Source organism: Barbus barbus (assembly GCF_936440315.1).
Source record: "Barbus barbus genome assembly, chromosome: 39".
NCBI lineage: Eukaryota > Metazoa > Chordata > Actinopteri > Cypriniformes > Cyprinidae > Barbus > Barbus barbus.
Window position 1 is genome coordinate 19,600,742 of NC_136717.1, and position 21,665 is coordinate 19,622,406.

A 21,665-nucleotide genomic window follows, 5' to 3' on the forward strand; every position below is an offset into this window, starting at 1 on the left:
GTGTGTGTGTGTGTGTGTGCGTGTGTGCCTCCCCTCACTGAGGTCTTGATATGTGGGGAGGAGGAGTTCATCAGCACTGACAGTTTTGATATATATGGAGAAAATCAGAAAAGCGTCCTCTGATTTGTCACTGCAGTTGTTTGATGATTTCCTCTGTTGTGTCTAATAAGGTAATAGCGAGTGTGATTGGAGGGTGTTGGGTCTCTTTCTCTCTCATTAAGGGGGCTGATGCCTGTACTTCTGTATCATCAGTGCGGAGAAGCTTGTACTGGATGTTGAGTTAATCATGCTGAGGATGATGGGAAGATACCTGACACTCATTTTACTGTCTGCAGTAGTACTTATCACAGCTGGTAAGTACACAAATAAAAAAAATAAAATAAAAAAAATAAAAACAACAGAGAGAGGGATGAAGAAATGTTTTTTTTGTTTATATTGTGGATTTTCTTTTAAATTTGCTTCAAGATGTTTGATTAGCGTTCCAGATGACAATGTTATTATTTATTAATTCACAATATGCCTCTCTTTCTCTCTCTCATTTGTTTAAAATATTAGACTGTGTGAATGTGAGATTGGTTGGTGGTCACAGTCGCTGTGCTGGTACAGTGGAGGTTCTTCACAGAGGTCAGTGGGGAACAGTGTGTGATGTTGCCTGGGATTTGCCTGATGCTGCAGTGGTGTGTAGAGAGCTGGACTGTGGAGAACCGGTAGACGCTCTCACTAATGCACACTTTGGACCAGGATCAGGACCAATCTGGATGTATTTTGTCAGATGTGTTGGTTCAGAATCCACACTGAAGGACTGTGAATCAGGAGGATGGGACCGAAGTTACTGTGATCACGCTAAAGCTGCTGGAGTCATCTGCTCAGGTATCATTTGCACACTTGTGGCTACACGCGAGTTATGCTGTTCATATTGTATCTAAAGTATGAACACCCAAAGTACTCAACGTCATAGTTTACAACATTTTAGACTGATGTGTACAATGTGCACAAAGATAAGAAACATTTGGTAAAAAAAAAACCTTTCAGTACCCAGAAGGCAAAACTCTGTCACAAATTTTAAATGTGTGATTGATAGTTTATAGTGAACACTATTTAATAGGTTTTTTTTTTTTTTTTTTGCATTTCATAATTTAATCTTTAAAACATTAATATCCTATTCCTGTGTAAACACATTTATGTCACATTTGTGCAGCATTAACAGTTATGCGCATATTCATGGTATACGCTGGTTGAGATGTAGTTTCTGTCTTGTCTTGAGAAATAGTTACATTTTTACAAAGCAAACTTCATACTTTAATGCTACTGGTTAAATGTGCATACCCATGTTTGGTTAGTTAATTTAGTAAGCCTACAGTGGGTTTGCTGTCTTTATCAGTTTGTCATATATATTGAATTAAAAATGACCCTGTTTAAAAGTTTACATCCTTATTCTTAATACTGTGTTCTTGTTTCCTGAATGATCCAGAGCTGTGTTTTTTTGTTTAGTGACAGTTGTTCATTAGTCCCTTGTTTGTCCTGAACAGTTAAACTTCCTCAGCATTAAAATTACCCAGCAGTTTAATTACAGAAAAACTACCTAGCATCTGAGTAAAAATGATAAAAAAATAACCCAATAAAATGACCCAACAGGCTGAACCCAGCATTTGGGTAAAAAAAAAAAGAGTATATGTAATGTTTAGTGGAGCGTTTATTTATTTTCTCATTCATATTTATTTTATGTGTGAGATTCCACTGATACTATCAAAACCAGATTTCTCATGCAAAAATACTCAGAGATTCAACTTAACTGTACCACTTTAGTCAAAAACACGCTGTCCCACTTTTGAAATAACATAAAGTGGGAACTAAAGTGGGACAACAAATATTGGTTCAAATAGAAAACATATTAACATAGTTTAACAATATTAGCCTATTGCAACATTTGATTTACAAATATATCACAAATATAATAAATCTAAATTTGGAGTAAATAGCCGGTGGAGTGGATTTACTTATTGTAGTGTTAACGAAAGTTGTAATGTTTGAAGCAGATGATATAGCAAACTTCAGTATACTGGGAAAATATTTTAAATGAGCGGTTTGTAGCAAATTAGCTCAAAATGGAATTGTATATAAATAATTTCAATTAATTATGATTAATTACAATTATTTATATCGGCTGACAGTAATAACTGTAGCAGAATGACGTCCAGTGAACATTCAGTGTAAGTTCATATCAACTCTAAGAAAGGATATTTCCTTGGCCACAGAAAAGATTCAAGATTCAAGATTCAAGAGTTTTGAAGTCGTGGCCTAATGGTTAGAGAGTCGGACTCGTAATCGAAAGGTTGCTGGTTCGAGTCCCCGGCCGGCAGGGATTGTAGGTGGGGGAAGTGAATGTCCAGCGCTCTCTCCACCCTCAATACCACGACTGAGGTGCCCTTGAGCAAGGCACCGAACCCCCAATTGCTCCCCGGGCGCTGCAGCATGGCTGCCCACTGCTCCGGGTGTGTGTTCACGGTGTGTGTGTGTGTGTGTGCATTTGTTCACTACTCACTGCTGTGTGTGTGCACTTGGATGGGTTAAACGCAGAGCACCAATTTCGAGTATGGGTCACCATACTTGACAATACGTTTATACTTGTATAAATGTGTATAAATTAAACGTATAAATGACAATACTTGACATACACAATTATACAGGGTATAACCAGCAGTGAAATGTAGGTCAGGTCCGCTCCAAGGACAGTGCAATTATATAGAATACAAATATTAAGAAGGAGAAGTACAAAACATAAAATAAAAGAATAAAATAAAATAAGATAAGATAAAAAATATAAATGTAAATGTGCAGGTCAGTATGTTGTTGACTTAAATAGTAATAAGAGGAATGTGCAAAAATAATGTGCAAAAAGTTGTACAGGGTATTTGAGTAGCAGCAATATGAGGTAGAGAAAAATTATGATTATGAATAGCTTATTGGTGCAAAAATACTTTCCTATTAATGCATTAGAGCAGTGGTCCTCACTATTTTGTTTTCATGGGAGCCGCACTGATAGGGCAAAGTCAATCGGAGAGCCACTTTTACTGCAAAGTATCAAAAGTTACATCCAGTCATAAATAGCATGTCTTTATCAATCTGTCATCCCTGATATGCAATGCAACACAATACAAAAGGTGCTATCATTCTTTAACATTTACCAGTCAAATTTGTAACTATTTAATAATCACTCAGCTTCAGCTTCCTACCACATGACAAGCTAAAATCAGCATTAAAAGGTATACCTGCTGCTTTTTGCAGTGGCAATTTTGTTTCTGATGAAAAGAACTATAACTTCCCGCTCACGTCATCAAAGCCTTCACATTCTTTTTTATTTGAGTGATCCATCTCTGTCAAGCTAGTTAAATATGTTTAATGTGAATTCTTGCTAAATATGCAGTTATATTACAGGTAGTTGGCATGAATTGTCCTCGTGCTGGAGCGGTGGTGGAGAGCTCTTGGAACGAGTGAAAACCACGACGCTCCGACTTTTAAAAAATCGGTTCCTCTCTCCATTCAAAATTACAACGGCTCCGCTCTCACTCCACTCAGCTCACGTACTCTGATGGGTTCTATTGTCTTTTGTCGGATCGCGCAACTCGCGTCCGGTTTAGACATGGTGTGAGTATTTTAATGGGTTATGTTATAGCCGTGCTTGTTTTTAATGTTTTTATGAAATATCTGTATTGACTGCATGATCATATCATATTACTAAATAAACATAATATCACATCATATTATTTACTGCCATGCGAGCCACAAAGTAAAGCTTGGCGAGCCGCATGAGGCTCGCGAGCCGCACAATGAGTAACACTGCATTAGAGCATGTAGCGAGGGTCAAAATCTTAAAGAAACATTAATTCACAAGTTCGCACTAACATATAATATGATTGAGCAATTAGTAAGCATATTTGGCGTGCTGTCAGGAGGGAGGGCTCCGAGCTCGGGATGGAGCCCGAACCCAGAGAACTCCCCCCCCTCATCCCAAGAATGGGATGAAATTTAGATTGGAGTGCGGAGTTGAGGTGGAGGCGGGATGCTGGAAAACTGTCATAGAACAGAGGTGAGTTGGCTGTATATATATACACCTGATGTGCTTGTTAAGGTGATTAGCTGACGAGCTGCACCTGGGCCAGACTGATTATCTGATCGTGCTCCTCCCGAACCTTGTTAATAAAACATCATTTTGCAAGGCAGAACCAGAAACTCATGTAATTTGTGCACACAACTTTTATTAACTAAACACTAACACACATAAGTAATCTAAACAAACAAAAGAGCTAAAGTGGATGAATGAAGCCATTAGAGAAACCAGAATGCAGTTATGGAAAGAGTCAGTTAACCACCAGAATAAAACCATCAGCGCCATTTATAACGGGGTCTATAGCTTATACTAAACCTCTCTTTCGTTTAGTTAAATGTATGATACTTGCATTGCCTTGGTCGTTGACTGAGTGTCCGTATGCAGTCTCGCATTAAAAGTCTTGATGGTTTCAAGGTTTTGGACTTGCAATCACGTTCCTCCTGGTTTGAAGAGTGATGAATTCCAAAGATGTTCTGACTCGATGGTGATTGGGAGTTTCTTCCCAGGTGAAAAGTGAAGAAGAGTTAGGAGAGATATCCGCTAAGAGCCGAGAATCTTTGGTTGAATGGAAAGACAAGGTCGCTAGGCCTGGCACAAAAACTTAAGGGTCCAGAAGAGTTCTAGCTCACATCCTCATCTTCTCAGAATCTAAAAGATCTGCAGACTGGGGGTGGGTCACTGCTATGAGAGCTTTATCTGCTATAGAGGTCACTGCTTTCGGGTGTCAAAGAGCCAATGGTGTCTTGAACTCTTGGAGGGAAAGTTTTACGACTCTTTGTCCCTGAACATGGTAATTTGTATAAATAATTCGCCTGGGGTTAATGTATAAACTACTAAAGAAAAACTACCAGTGCTGAAAAGGAGCGGTATGGTGGCCAACTTACATGATGCAACTTAAGAAAACACATGCAAAGAGAAAAAGCACCAGCAAATTAAGAAAACATCTTCATCAGTTTGAAAGCACATGTGCTGCAAATACTTGCAACACAACCAAATACAGAAACGCACTGCAAAAACAGTAACGCGCTGCAAATAATCGCAACACAACCAAATACAGAAACGCACTGCAAAAACAGTAACGCGCTGCAAATACTCGCAACACAACCAATACAGAAACACACTGCAAAAACAGTAACGTGCTGCAAATAATCGGGTCAGCACAGACCATCAGATGGTTTACTGACTCATTTTCCATAGCTGCATTCCCTGTTTCTCTAACGGTTTCATTCATTCTGTCCATGTGCCCTCCCCCACGTATAAGTGTGTGTGTATGATCGGTAGACTAGTTTTGTGTTCGTGTTTAGCTGATAAAACATTTGTGCACATTTAACATGAGTTTCTGATTCTGTCACTGTTTGTGAATAATGTCTCTTTTACAATCCGATCTAACTACATGCTCTAATGCATTAGTACTGTAAGACGGTTATTTTCTGTTGCCACGAAAATATCCTTTCAGTTGATTGTAATATTAATTCTGCAACAGTTACTACTGGCAGCTGAGGTAATTAATTATAATCAATTATTATTAATTGTAATTATTTATATACATATCCCTTTTGAGCTACTTTGCTACACCTACTGCTGACTACGGTTACATGGACATCGGTAATCTAATTACTTACCTTATTCTAAATAAGACAATATTATGATTAATATTATGATTTTTCAATTTCTGTTTACTTCGAATATGACTTTAGCTGGATTAAGGTAATCAAAAATCTCTGTTTACATGGTAGATTCTTAATCAGAGTATTTATCGTGTTAAAATCAGATTATTGATGTAAACAAATTGCAACAGATGTAAATGTACTCATTGATAAGCATGTCCCAGCCATGTTAGCCATTTTTTGCGGTTCCGTTAAACATTTCTGATGTGGTCTGTGCGTATCTGTAGCACATTTCTGTATTTGGTTTTGTTGCGAGTATTTGCAGTGTTTTTTTCTAGAGCTGTCAATCGATAAAAAAAAAAAAAAACGCAATTAATGACAGATTTTTTCTTAAATGAATCATGATTAATCCAAACTAACGTTAAAGTTTTTAAATATACTTTTATATTCCAATAATTCAAATGTTCAAATTAATGTAGAAACAACATAAAGACAGTGTATTTTTTATATTGGTTTAATGATATATTTTTATAACTGAAGGCCAGTATCACTGATACCAATACTACTGATGTCTCTGGGAAATAGTTTTCTTTTTTCTGATATTTAACCATTGACTAAACATCACAGTATAATTGAGAGCTATCATAAAAAAAAAAAAAACACTTAAAAAATAACAACTAATTTAAGTTAACCTAAAATAATCATTACATAAACCCAAAATAATCAGACATTACATAACCCCATAACATATTTAGGTACCTGTGCCCTTCAACAAGCAGGAAATAACTGTATTCAATACAGAAATGGAATACAGTTATAAAACACCAAATTATAAAATAAACATAGATTAATCCTTAAAGCTACAAAAGGTATTGATTTCTTCTTCTTCTTCTTTTTTTGAATAACAGACATCATAGCAGCTGGGTTAATAGGTTATAAAGTGAGCCAAACTAAAGATGAAATGAGACAGTAGTAATAAGTAGTATAGTGAATAAATTAAATAATCATAACTAAAGGACATATGAAAGCATGTATTTCTGTACATTTCGAAATAAGGTGCATTAAAAATCAATAAATGCTTGATTAATATGAATATTTTAATAAAAATGTGTCTCCGTGTACTAGTGTATTTAATCTATTGAGCAAGTTTTTGGATATTGTAAGATTAAACTTATTTTTGTGAATAAAGTACCACATTTCAGCTCATTTTCTTAGGGTGGGTACACAAAATGTTATTTTATCCTTGCTTCTAGAAAATCTTCAATCTATATGCTTTCTAACAGCTTCATGTGGCTGTAAAAATGTAATTTTAACATGGCTTTAAGCACCATGCATCATTAAAGTTTCACTTTCAGCGTGACTTAAGCTGGTATATGTGGTGTTTCTGTAGGAAAGCGATAAAGCATCTTCCCTCTGCAGACGTGTGTTGCATTTACCGGCAAAAAACAAAAACAAACATTGTCGAACAACAATATAAAATGCAGGAAACTATTAATTGGTTATTCTACAGTTAATTGTATAAATTATACTACAACTGGAAAATACTGTAAATTGATAAACTGTTCAGCATGATGATGTTTAATGTCTCCGACAGCGCCTGTAGTCCCATTTAACAACTTGTTAGCAACCGTCTTTTTAAAGAACCGTAACAGTTTTTAAAAAAACACGAATGGGTGTAACTGGTGTGTTTTATGTCATAGAATAAAACGTGAAAGTATCTTGAGCTTGTGTGAACCATGGACCTTATTTTAGGGGATTTAATCAAACTCCCATAAAAAAAAAGCCCATTGACTCTGGGACGATGGAACCAGAAGTGCTAAAATGCTAACTCGCTTCCAGGTTTTTGCCTACGAAGTGACGTCATAGTTCCACCACTCTATTTTGGCTGCTTTAAGGGCTGCTGAACGTGAAGTGGATCTGAAACACATCGTACCTATTCTGACCCACTTCAGGTCTTTTCAGGTGTTTGAGGGAGACAATACTGGGCTGCTCCAGGACATTGAAAACCGCTACATTTCAGAGACATGTTCTTAAATCTGACTCATATATCAAATACTTGCCTGCACATGCTCATAGAGATAGTGTTTCCTCTGTGCTTTAGTATAATACAGCACACACCACTGCATTTGCAGAGCACAGTATAATGGCTGAGAGGACAGGAAGATTAGATTTAACTGGTATATGGCCTGACAACATCTCATCTTCACTGTTCTACTGAAGCTCTCTTGTCATCTGTACCTTTTTGATTTTACTGAGGTTAAATTGGAGTGCTGAAAAGTCTCCTGTTTCATGTTGTCGTAAAGACGTTCTGCGTCTAAATAAACGCAATTCAAGAAAAAAGAGACAGAAGCAGTAGTTGTGAGTGGGGTGGCTCCATCCCTGTGTTAACTGCTTTTAATATTTTTAACGTTGCTAAACTGGAAAAATTAATCGCATGCGTTAACGTGTTAATTTTGACAGCACTGGTTTTTACATTAAAATGACATTAAGAGCATTAATGATATCTGCTATATTTGGTTCTGTTCTGTTTACTCTAATGGGATTATTGCAGCTCTCCCTGCTCATTCGTGACTGACTGCATGGATGGGCAGGGAGTTTTTACCCAGAACAGAACCATACCGCCAACCCAAACTGTATGCTAAGTGTCATTTTGTCAATAGAGGTCCTGATAGAACTATAATTATTTATGTTCTTTCAGAAGTCAGGTTGGTTGGAGGTTCTCACTGCTCTGGGAGGTTAGAGATACTTCATGATCAGACGTGGATGTCAGTGTGTGGTGCTGCCTTTGACCAGCAGGATGCAGAGGTTGTGTGTAGAGAGCTGGACTGTGGGGCTCCTGTACAGGTGCTGGGAGCAGCTGCTTTTGGCAAAGGAGACACTCAGATGCGGACACAAGAGATTCAGTGCAGAGGAAATGAATCTCAGATTCACCTCTGTCCAACATCACCATCACATGAAAACAGTTGTTCTCATGACAATAATGTTGGACTGGTGTGTACAGGTATGTGTTGACTGTTTCAACAGGAAAGGTTTATTTAATTTTTATAGATCTCTTCCAATTTTTTTCCCTTACTGTGCACAGAAATAATAAATGTGCGGTTGGTTAATGGAAACAGTCCCTGCAGTGGGACAGTGGAGGTTCTTCATAGAGGTCAGTGGGGAACAGTGTGTGATATTGGCTGGGATATGGCTGATGCTGCAGTGGTGTGTAGAGAGCTGGACTGTGGAGAACCTGTAGATGCTCTGGGTGATGCTCAAGTTGGACTCAGATCAGGACCAGTCTGGATGAATAATGCAATGTGTACTGGATCTGAGTCCACACTGAAAAAGTGTGGATCTGTCATATGGGGGTTTCAAGGTGTGTGCCAGAGCAAGAGTGCAGGAATCATCTGCTCAGGTAACCTCAAAACTTTATTTTGTTAAAAGAAAGAAACAAAAATAAAGTAGTGCATGTTTTGTTCTGAAAGGGTAATTCATACTCAGTTTTTTTTTCAGGTGTCAGACTGGTTGGAGGTTCTCGCTGCTCTGGAAGGTTAGAGATACTTGATGATCAGACGTGGATGTCAGTGTGTGATGCTGCCTTTGACCAGCAGGATGCAGAGGTTGTGTGTAGAGAGCTGGACTGTGGGGCTCCTGTACAGGTGCTGGGAGCAGCTGCTTTTGGCAAAGGAGACGCTCAGATGTGGACACAAGAGATTCAGTGCAGAGGAAATGAATCTCAGATTCACCTCTGTCCAACATCAACATCACATCAATACAACTGTTCACATGATAATGATGTTGGACTGGTGTGTGCAGGTTTGAGCAAATTTATTATACTTCACTGAAATCTTATGTCAAATCTTCAGAGGTGGGTAGTAACGAGTAACATTTACTTCTTTACATTTACTTGAGTAAATTTTTTGGGTAAGTACTACTATTAGAGTATTTTTAAAGATGCTCCTCTCATTACTTTATCTTTTTGCCATACAAGTTAAAAATGCTTCAATTTATTCCAAACGCACCGTCTACTTTTCTCTGGGCAATGAGCGATGCCCATTTGCAAATGATTCATTCTTTTGAGTCAATTCTGTTCAAAGGCTTGATCAAATCAGTTGGAATGATTCGTTCAGTTCCCTGCCACACGCGCTGAGTCGTCTGAATCGGTTCTCACTCAGAGTTGTAACAAAAAGTTTAAGAACATCAAAAGAGTTGAAGACGTGGCTTTGGATCTACAGTCAATTGAAAGCAAATCTGCAAAGGCTATTGTTTGCTAGCTATGAAGATGTTTATTAGATGAACACTGCATGTGCTGTCTACAGTTCCACAGATGGCTACATTGGATTACAGTGCATTATACCACTATGACATTACCAGTTTGTTGTACATGGAGGCCTACCTTATACATTAAATACAATGTATATGTAACCCTTGGCTTAAAATATTAAAAAGAAACCCGACTACGCCACCTAGGTTAGCACCCAGGAAAAGAATAAAATAAACAGTTACCCCAAAAATATGAAACCCAAAAGTTACAACAATATGAAGGACCCTGCTGGTTCGGGTTGGATCAAAGACAGAGACGTGACTTACCAAAAATAACACGTTTATTTCACACCAAGGGATAAAAATCACAAATCAAAAAGATTATTCAAATTTAAAAAGTCTCATCAACAGTTTACCATTTAAATACCCACAGTTAAAAAGAGACCATAACAGACCCTGCTGTCACAGAAGGGACAAACCCCACAGCAAAACGGTGTCTACAAATTCATAAAGCAAGTGACAAAGAAAACCACAACAAAAATACACACTCCCCTTCTGTTAAGCTTCAGTATTACGGCTCAACCGGCATTCACCTGTGGGTATTTATACGTATAATGTTTAAAAATCAAGCAAACTGTTGTAGCTAAACAGGATACACCTAGATTACTTTAATAAACTTATAAAAAAGACAAACATATCCAGAATTTCCTCGCATCATCACACAAATCAATTGGGCAAAATAATCTTATGGAACCTCGGTGGAGCACGACGCTTCACCGTGACGATCACGCAGTCAGCGGTGCACGCCAGGCCGCGGAACAGAATGCAACAATATACAGCACAGCAATATGAAATACATAAAACACCAACTAAAAACCACATTAAATGAAACTGGTACGAACAGCGGTCATAAATACAGGGATAAGAAAACAACAGCTAGCGTTCTCAGGCCACACCTAAAACACAAATATAAAAACAAATTTCAATTTCAATAATGAATTCCCCCTTTTAAAACCCAAAATAAACTTCTTACCTCCGAGAAGAAATTCATAAGCTACAGCAAACTCTACATGAACTGCGCTTGCCACTCCACGCACCCACTCCTAATGGTAAACATCTTTAGACAGTGATGGCTTATGAAACAAACTATAAAACAGGCGACAACTCACCAAGGACGGGCTCGACAAAGACTATAATTGACCACAGAGTATGAAGACACGGTAGAGAAGTCACACACACAAGCTTTACCCAAGATCTTTTAAAACAACGTAGATCAATCAGCTTCAATCAATGAGCCACACAGGTGTGTGGAAATATTGTGAACAGCACCAGTGGGAGTGTCTTACCATCGGGGATATACCCAAACATTACGAAAAGATTAAGAAACTAAACCTGCCACATATAATTACATTTATTCATTTAGCTGACGCTTTTATCCAAAGCGACTTACAATTGCTATATATGTCAGAGGTCGCACGCCTCTGGAGCAACTAGGGGTTAAGTGTCTTGCTCAGGGACACATTGGTGTCTCACAGTGGATTCGAACCCGGGTCTCTCACACCAAAGGCATGTGTCTTATCCACTGAGCCATCACCACCCACATTAATAAGCTGTCACAGAGTATGAAATGAACAAACACCCACCAAACCTGCGTTAGCTCTGCGCAGCGGCACGACCTGTTCCAGGAGGAATGCCTTTGCCTAGACACAAATAATATTGATATTTTCACAATATTTACGCTTGCAGAAATATAGGCTACATTTGTTTACATTTTGCAGAACAGACGGAAGAAGATCCATCAATGTGCATTTGTTTCGTTATGTTCAGATGTTCTGTAGTGGTCATGTGAGGAGTTTTCACTCTTCTCCGTGTAAGAGTTTATTATATATATATATATATATATATATATATATATATATATATATATATATATATATATATATATATATATATATATATATATATATATATATATATATATATATATAACCAACTTACATATGTAATACATAATTAATATACTTTAAAATATAATTTCATTCAGTGATGCAAATCAGAATTTTCATCAGCTGTTACTCCAGTTTTCAGAGTCATGTGATCCTTTAGAAATCATTCTAATATATTGGTTTATTACCAGTGTTGGAAACAGTTTGGCTGCTTAATATTTTTTGGAACCTGTGACATTTTGTTCAGAATTCTATGATGAACAGAAAGCTAAAAAGAACAGCATTGATAATAAATCAACATATTGGAATGATTTCTGAAGGATTATGTGACACTGAAGACTGGCGTAAAAGCTGATGAAAATTCTGATTTGCATCACTGAAATAAATTACATAAAAAACATTAAAATCATAAGAAAATGGCTGTGTGTGTATACACACACACACACACACACATTACATACATTTTATCTATATATCTAAATACAAATAGACTATAGAGATAAAGTAGCCTATATGATCCAAAGTAACTAGTAACTAACTACTTAAGTAGTTTTTTTTATCCGATACTACTCTTATTCAAGTAACTTATTCAGACTATTACTTTTACTTTTACTTGAGTAAATATTTATATAAGTACTTTTACTTGAGTACAGTTTTTGGGTACTCTACCCACCTCTGAAAATCTTCTGACTCTTTGTATGAAAGATTTTTTCTCTCTCTCTTTATGAGATTCTTCTTACTGTCTTGATTGCTCTGTTCAGAAGTATTACTTCTCTTGTTTTCTGTATTCAATAAACAGACAGTGTGAATGTGAGGTTGGTTGGTGGTCACAGTCGCTGTGCTGGTAGAGTGGAGGTTCTTTATAGAGGTCAGTGGGGAACAGTGTGTGATTTTGCCTGGGATATGGCTGATGCTGCAGTGGTGTGTAGAGAGCTGGACTGTGGAGAACCTGTAGATGCTGTGGGTGATGCTTATTTTGGACCAGGATCAGGACCAATCTGGACAAATCGTATGATGTGTACTGGATCAGAGACTACACTGAAGAACTGTGGATCAGTTCTGTTGTATGATTATGACTGCAATCATGATACAGATTCAGGAGTCATCTGCTCAGGTGAGCTGTTCTAAAATGTAACCAATTACATCACTGTTGATACACATACGTTATATTTTAGTTCCAAAGATTTATATTGATTTTATTAACACCAAGTGTTGGCAACACCACCAAGGTCATAGATTCAATTCTCAGGGAATGCATGAACTGATAAAATGTTCATCTTGAATGCATCTGTAAGTAGTTTTTTCTATGTGCATAAATGTGTGCCAAATGCATAAAAGTGCAGTGCAATGATTAGTTATTCCTCAGAAGCTTTTATTGTACAAGCCCAGTATCACAAGTGTTTGCATTTTCCTGCCAAAAAGGCATTAAGTACACCTTCAGTTTTCTTCTGTGTCATCTAAGGCCAAGACTAATAATGGTATCAATAGTTCATGTACTTTCACAAAACAAAATATTTGTATCAAAGTTTAATAACATTTGTAACAATTTGAATGCACATAAAATTATGATCTGTCAGCATTATTGAATGGTACAATATGTTTGTAAATGTTATTGCCAAAGTTATTATAAATCTTGCCTTTTTTATTTTAGATAAATGTGGTTGTTTATAAGTTTATGATAACAATGGTTATGTACATTTTCTTTTCTCTCACTACTGCAGGAGTCAGGCTGGTTGGAGGTTCTCGCTGCTCTGGGAGGTTAGAGATACTTCATGATCAGTCGTGGATGTCAGTGTGTGATGCTGCCTTTGACCAGCAGGATGCAGAGGTTGTGTGTAGAGAGCTGGACTGTGGGGCTCCTGTACAGGTGCTGGGAGCAGCTGCTTTTGGCAAAGGAGATGCTCAGATGTGGACACAAGAGATTCAGTGCAGAGGAAATGAGTCTCAGATTCGAATGTGTCCAGCATCACAGAAACACAGCTGCTCTCATGATGATCACCAGGCGCTTCTCTGTGCTGGTAAGAATATTAATATGAGAGCAATTAGTAGCATAACTAGGATCGTATGCATTCCATTGCACTTGGCATGGCCCTCACCATACCCACAGCTTCAAAGAATGAACTAAAATTCATAAAAATATAACACTGTAATTCACTGAGTTTTTTTATCTATTTTTTTTTTAATCTATTTTAGTAGTTATCCCAATTTTAAACACAATGACATCTCTGTAGAATGATTGATTGATTTTAGTCTCTGTCTTTCTCTCTATTTCCCTCTCTCATAGATGTAATGAATGTGAGACTGGTAAATGGTAACAGTCCTTGTGCTGGTAGAGTGGAGGTTCTTCATAGAGGTCAGTGGGGAACAGTGTGTGATGTTAGCTGGGATATGCTTGAAGCTGCAGTGGTGTGTAGACAGCTGGACTGTGGTGAACCTGTAGATGCTCTGGGTCGTGCTCATTTTGGTCAAGGATCAGGACCAATCTGGATGAGTGTTTTAGCATGTTTAGGAACAGAATCTACACTGAAAAACTGTGGGTCAGCAGGATGGAATAAGCCTGTCTGCACTCATTCTCGTGATGCTGGAGTCATCTGCTCAGGTGAAGAATACTAAACCTCAAAAGATTCCACACTTTCTGATAATTGTGTCTTGATTATGTAAGAACATTAAGATATATATCTTTTTGGATGTGATTTAAACATGTCTGTTTTATTCTTAGAATTAATTACCACTTAAGAATTAGGCATCTTGAAAATAATGTAAATTTGCCATGACTATTTTTACTGTATTTTCACAATGATTTAAAGAAATATTTACAGTACACCATCCATAGTTAAAGGCATTGGTGACCAGTGTTAGGGAAAGTTACTTCTAAAAGTAATGCATTACAAGATTGCGTTACTCCCTAAAAAATTTACTAATTACGTTACTTAGCTACTTTTTATGGAAAGTAATGTGTTACGTTACTTTTGCGGGACTTTTTAAATAAGAGCAGGGCTTGATTGTTTTTAATACAAGAAGTTCTAATTATAGCAAATGTAAAAGCCCTTTGACACCAAAAATGTAACGAGTAACCTTAGGCTGAAGGAAAAGTAAACTGACGTCTGTAAAGTAGAACGCAGGAGAAGGTTCAACACTCTTCAGCAATAAAATGAAGCACAATTGTTAGTTTATCTAAAGTCATTTTTGCTTATTAGTATGGTTGAACTGGCCATTGGTCATCAAGGGTCAGCAGCAAAGACATTGGTTAATAAAATGGGATTAGATACATTTGTGTTGTTTAACATATTTAATTATTGCAGGTTTGTGTCATATTCTGAGTTTGCATTTCACTGTTTTAATTCATTTTGATGAATACTAAATCTGTTTTTTTAAAAAGTGGGATGAATTAATGCACATTCACATTTAGTATAGGACTGCAGTAACAGCATGCTCACACAGCGCACTGTCAGTCAATAAATGGAAAAGTAACTCAGATATTTTCATGTAAATTAAAAAGTAATGCGTTACTTTGCTAGTTACTTGAAAAAAGTAATATTGTGTAACTCGCGTCACTTGTAATGCATTACCCCCAACACTGTTGGTGACCTCAACTGTCCAGCTTTAAGAAGCATTTTCAGTGAATAAAAACTACAATGAGATTACAATTTTTATTTTTGGGAAATTCAATTAAAAATCCCTTTCATTATGTACTACAGTAAACATTTAAAAGTGTCTATATGTAGAAAACACTTTATTGAGCGTTCAAAATGTAATTGAATTTAAAACTTGCCACATCCAGAACCTGTTAAAAAAAACCTGCTCACCTAATGCTCACTTTTATGCAAAATAAACAGGTCATAAACGCTCCAGACTCGCTGATGGGTCTCATCTTTGCTCTGGGAGGTTAGAGATACTTCATGATCAGTCGTGGATGTCAGTGTGTGATACTGGCTTTCAACAGCAGGATGCAGAGGTTGTGTGTAGAGAGCTGGACTGTGGGGCTCCTGTACAGGTGCTGGGATCAGCTGCTTTTGGCAAAGAAGACACTCAGATGTGGACACAAGAGATTCAGTGCAGAGGAAATGAATCACATATTTCTTTCTGTTCAATATCATCATCACACAAACACAACTGCACCAGAGACAACTCTGTGGGACTGATCTGCTCTGGTTAAGTATAAATATTCAGTATCTCTTCATTTGTTTTTGATACTAGGTCTTGTCTTAGGTTTGAGTTATAGTGTGATCAATCTAATGACAGCTTAGCTTAAAAATGTTTTATGCATTGCTTCTGAACTCTCTTTACTTCGCTCAGGCTACACTGATCTCAGACTGATAAATGGCTCAGACTCTTGTTCTGGAAGGGTGGAGCTTCAGTTCCTCAAAGAGTGGGGCACAGTGTGTGATGCATGCTGGGATATGAGAGCTGCCAGTGTCCTCTGTAGACAGCTGAATTGTGGGATTGCTGTGTCTGTTGTGGGATCAGACTGGTTTGGAGAGGGAAGTGGTGAAATCTGGGCTGATGTGTTTGATTGTGATGGGAATGAAACAAAACTCTCAGAATGTTCCATCTCTTCATGGAGTCGAGCTGAATGTTCTCATAGACGAGAAGTTGGAGTCATCTGCTCTGGTAAACTTTTTGGACTTTGAGAGCGTTGCGTTACTGGAAAACGTTTTAATGTATTTTATAAACACTATTTCATTACGTTCTAACACAATTCAGGTTCCTCTCTGGCTCTTCATGAGGGTCGGGTGCAGTTGTCTGGAGAGAGACAGTGTGAGGGGGAGCTGGAAGTTTTCATCCATCAGGTCTGGAGGAGAGTTCTGCTGAACTCCTGGAGTCTCACTGAATCCTCTGTGGTCTGCAGACAGCTGGGCTGTGGCTCTGTGCTGAACTTCTATGGCTCCTCTTCATCCAGTCCTGAACACAGTCATGAGTGTGTGACGGGCTTCCAGTGCTCTGGGAGTGAAGCTCATCTGGGGAACTGCAGCTCTCCACAAACTCTCAACTGCAGCTCCACACAACAGCTGTCAATCACCTGCCTTGGTGAGAAAAACAACATCTGGGCATATTCTTCAGTTGTTAGTGATCAATAATGTGTTTTTCTTTCTCTGAATATCAGGTCGTGGGTACATCAGGCTGGTGGGTTCTGGGGGAGACTGTGCAGGGAGGCTGGAGGTTTTTCACAGCGGCTCATGGGGGACAGTGTGTGATGACTCCTGGGATATTAAAGATGCCCATGTGGTGTGCAGACAGCTGCAGTGTGGAGTGGCCCTCAGTAACCAGCAGGTACCAGCCTGGTTTGGTCCTGGTTCTGGACCCATATGGCTGGATGAGGTGGAGTGTGAGGGGAATGAGACGTCCCTGTGGAGCTGCTCTTCTCCAGGCAGGGGAAAACATGACTGTAATCACAAGGAGGATGTAGGAGTCGTGTGCTCAGGTTAACATGCTGCTAAATTGTTTACATTGAAATCAAGTATAAGGTTTTACACATTTCAACATTCAAGTGTCCATAATGTTCACATTTTTCAAATTTGTGATTTTAAAATTCACATTTTATGTAGAATTTAAAGAAATCAGGTTAACTGAGGGCTGTGAAGGGAATGTAGAGGTTTTCTACAATGGATCCTGGGGAAATGTGTGTTACAACAAGATGGACAGAGACACAGCGAGTCTGATCTGTCAAGAGCTGAACTGTGGAAGATCTGGTGTTTTGTCTGATTCTACACCAAGAGTGAAATCAGCTCCTAACTGGCTGGATAAAGTTACATGTCGACCACATGACTCCACTTTATGGCAATGTCCATCTTTACCCTGGGGACAGAATGACTGTGGTGAAGATGAAGTGGCCAAAATTATCTGCTCAGGTCTAACAGATTATTCCAACAGTAAACAATATAAGAGTTATCCTTTAGTATTAATGCTTTGAGAAGATGTATGGAATACATTTTATAATATTTAATTGTTGTTACAGAACAGGAGATCCATGAGTCTCCTCAAAGCTCTCTGACATGCTCCACATCTCTCCACGAGAGACGGTGTTCAGGTAAGTTCATTTAAAGGAAAAATAATGAATGTTGAATGCAACCCCTGTTGAAAAAAATAGCATATGCTGGCTAGGTATGTTTAGAAGCATGGCAACTGGTTTAAGCTGGTCCCTAGTTTTGTCATGAGCTGGTTAAAAGCTGGTTATGAGCTGGTCCTGAGCAGGAGCTAGTGGCTTAGGACCAGCTTAGACTAGCACATGACCAGCTCAGGACCAGCTTAAACCAGCTGCCATGCTTCATAACATATCTACCCAGCATATGCTGTTTTTTTTTTCGACAGGGACGTAAGATAATGGTGTTCTAAAATGAGAAACCAGGATTTCATCTTAGGATATACAAATGATCACACACTCCTGTGCAGATGCTGCTGTTCTGACAGTACTCTGCTGGCAATTAATGTATCTACTTTTTTGTGATGTGTGTGTTTTTAGATCATGTTCCTCTCAGACTGAGTGGAGGGGAGGGTCAGTGCTCTGGGAGGCTGGAGGTGTATCATAACGCTGTGTGGGGCTCAGTCTGTGATGATCAGTGGGACATCAGCGATGCTCAGGTGGTCTGCAGGCAGCTGGGTTGTGGAGCAGCACTGAGGGCTGATGGGAATTCAGTCTTTGGTGCTGGTGAAGGTGTTGTGTGGATGAACAGAGTCGAGTGCAGAGGGAATGAGATTCATCTGTGGGACTGTCCTCTCTCCCTGAAAAACCACACTGACTGCTCCCACAAAGAGCACGCTGGACTCACCTGTGCAGGTCACAGCAAAACTATTATTTATTTTTAGACCATATTAAAAATGTGTAATATTGGTACATTCAGAGCATTCATAGCTTTGAATGTGTTTGTGTCTGTTTCGACAGATTTTCCAAATTTGTCAGTGTCCACTACTCCTGCCACAACAACATCAGCTTCTCCTCCAGTTTCTCATCCAGTGCGCTCCACATCAGCCTCTCCTTCACAAACTCCTCCAGCAGCGTCTCTCTCCGTCCCCCCAGTGCTCGTGATTGTACTGGGAGTTGTGCTCTTACTGCTCTTAGTGCCACTGCTTATACTGATTCAGCAGAACAGAGTGATGAGGAGAGGTAGGAGAGATCCAGAGACTGTCATATTGTGTCTTATTCAGTGTGTGATCAGTCATGTGTTGTGAACTGACAGCAGGTTTGTCTGTCTACACTCACAGCTCTCTCTAAGAGGAGACACAGGGCGACGACTGAGGCCGTTTATGAGGAGATTCAGCACAAGCTGAATAATAGACACAGTCTCTTCACTCAGAAGGGTGAGTAAGTGTCATAATGTCTGATTTGTGGAGATCAGCAGGATAATCACTTTCAGAGGGATGAGTGGAATAAATTACATTGATTTGTGGGACCTTTTGTGTTATTTGAAATTATATAGCGTTAAGTGTTGAATGATCCAAAGGAAGTGGGGGTTTTGGCAAATTTGTGATTGTGAATGTATGATGGTTCTACTCCATAACAGGAAGTGTACTTTCTGAAGAACAGCATTCTGGGTATGAAGATGCTGATGAGCTTCTTTCAGGTTAGAGGACTTAAGTATAGTAATGTTACCTGCTACATACATTAGCCTATGTATGTTGTGTAAAGCATATGTAATTGATTAAAATGCACTTAAAAAGTTATCTTATAAAATTATATACACCATTCAGCACATTATTTAGATATGGTTTTCTTTCTTTCATACATACATTTTTATATTTTTATTAAAGCAAAGTCTGCAAAAGGAGTCACACCTGAATACCAGAATGATTTCTCCACCACTAAAGGCCCAACAGGTCAGTAACTTCAGCTGATGGGTTTTCTTTCTTTAATCTTTTAGACCTTTGAACAGTAAATCTGTTTCCCTATCAGCCGAGCGGTTCTGCTCCTGATTTCTGCTAACGAGTGAATTCAACGAGTTGAGCACGCTCTCCGGAAGACTCTCGTGCTGGCGGTACGGTGCTTCAGCGGCGGTGGTTCTACCTGTGTCGAGTGGATAGCACACGTCAGGTTGCACTACCCCCTGTTTGTGTGGCAGGCGACCATCTCCCCTGTGCGCTTCAGTATGCTAAAAGTATGGAACGCCAAAGTGGTCATAAATGCCTGCTTGGGCGTCTGATTGCACACTGACACGTCAAAAGCGTACGATTTGACAGCAAGCCACACGTCCTCGACGTGTGATTTCCTATAAAACGCGCGTTCTTGATGTGCACTTTGGAGTCACCAAAAACACGCGTTTTTGACGCCCATTTCCTGTTATGATAAACGCACGTCAAAAACACGCGTTTTTGGTGAGGAACCGCGTTTTATAGGAAATCACACATCGAGGATGCACGTTTCCGACGCGCGTTCTTAGCGCACGCTTTTGGATTATGGAGAACGCGCGTCTGAAACGTACGTCCTCAACGTGTGATTTCCTATAAAACGCGGTTCTTCACCAAAAACGTGCGTCCAAGACGCGCGGTTTGCTATCAAATAGGGATGTAACGGTATTTCTTATCACGATTATAGTGACCAAAATTATCACGGTACTGTTAAAATGTGCTGAAGATATTCAAAAAACTGACACGTAAATCACTTCAAGTTTTATATTTAAAAATCAACAAGCAACAAATAAAATGACTTTTTGTTTGCATAATCACTAAAACAATTGACAACTTGACTGACAACAGTTTAATAGCATGCTCTAATGTAAACGTTCAAATAAAGCTTTGAAAACGTTTCATAAAAATGTAAACCTCACATTTCAGCCTTTAAATAAAGAAAAGGATTAAGTCAAAATGATAACTGATTAATAAATGATTATATGTATTTTATCTGCTCCAAAAATAATTCTAGATAACTTATCTGAATTGTTTAAATGTGTAGAATTCACATAAGCTTGTTTTTCATCAACCAGTCAAAATTTACAGCAGGGCATGCAAATTCGGTCCGTTTTTGGCCAGACAGAAACTGCACACAAGCTGAATGTAAATATAAGTCTCTGTAAATCCACTCTCTGACACTAGGTGGCGCTTATGGAAAAGCTGAATACAGCTGTTTCCAGTAACTTCCGCGAACAAAGCAGTATTGCGATTAAGAACACCTTTAGGTATTACATGGAGCGAAGATGAAAACAAAATGCATCGAATCGTTTCTGAAGACATTCAGAACCTTCAGAGGTACATTCATATAATTAATTCATTCATAAATTAATTTGCATAATTCCCTCAGCAGTCTTTTAAAACCTCCCAGCTTTTCCATCCTATTTTCACTCAACGAAACTACTCTGCTGCTGTGCGCACGTGAGACTGTTACTTAAAACTACGCTTTATGCTGGACAGTATTTATTTATCGTGAGTTGTTCAAATCATGGTAATCGAATACGGTTTTAATAATAATTCAAAAATGAAACGGTAATACTAACCGTGGGGAATTTTATCATAATTTTATCAAAACCGGTAATCGTTACATCCCTACTGTCAAATCGTATGCTTTTGACGTGTCAGTGTGCAATCAGATGCCCGAGCAGGAGTTTATGACCACTTTGGCTTTCCATATAAAATAGCTTTTTCCCTAAAAGAGCATTCACGGGTGCGTCTTTTTAAAGACGATGTTGCATCTGGCAAACTCGACGTTACGTCTTTGTAAAGACGAGTTGGGTCTTGCTACAGACAACGTGTCACCCGTGCGTTTCTGGATGCGGTCGTTACCTGGCGCCGGGTGATGGTCATGATCGCTGCCTCACGTGCCTGCGGGCAGTA

General features: G+C 38.6%; 2 protein-coding genes across 2 annotated transcripts in view; both read left to right on the forward strand.

Moving 5' to 3' along the window:
* The first annotated feature begins 248 nt into the window (after positions 1-248).
* On the forward strand, positions 249-10,918 carry LOC306858409 (scavenger receptor cysteine-rich type 1 protein M130-like). Its single transcript, XM_079398941.1, has 5 exons — positions 249-353; positions 556-870; positions 8,414-8,716; positions 8,798-9,112; positions 9,211-10,918. Exons 1-5 carry the CDS (start codon positions 287-289, stop codon positions 9,540-9,542), a joined length of 1,332 nt encoding a protein of 443 aa, XP_079255067.1. The 5' UTR covers positions 249-286; the 3' UTR covers positions 9,543-10,918.
* A 1,501-nt stretch (positions 10,919-12,419) lies between these two features.
* LOC306859021 (scavenger receptor cysteine-rich domain-containing protein DMBT1-like) overlaps positions 12,420-21,665 on the forward strand; it is a gene marked incomplete at both ends in the record, with an annotated part of 43,665 nt that continues 34,419 nt past the window's right edge. Inside the window, 12 exons of the mRNA XM_079399832.1 lie at positions 12,420-12,429; positions 12,706-13,020; positions 13,628-13,924; positions 14,191-14,505; positions 15,743-16,057; positions 16,203-16,517; positions 16,611-16,934; positions 17,011-17,328; positions 17,453-17,755; positions 17,863-17,934; positions 18,367-18,607; positions 18,787-19,008. Of these exons, the coding sequence (XP_079255958.1) occupies positions 12,420-12,429; positions 12,706-13,020; positions 13,628-13,924; positions 14,191-14,505; positions 15,743-16,057; positions 16,203-16,517; positions 16,611-16,934; positions 17,011-17,328; positions 17,453-17,755; positions 17,863-17,934; positions 18,367-18,607; positions 18,787-19,008 (3,047 nt within the window). The remainder of the gene's footprint in view (positions 12,430-12,705; positions 13,021-13,627; positions 13,925-14,190; positions 14,506-15,742; positions 16,058-16,202; positions 16,518-16,610; positions 16,935-17,010; positions 17,329-17,452; positions 17,756-17,862; positions 17,935-18,366; positions 18,608-18,786; positions 19,009-21,665) is intronic.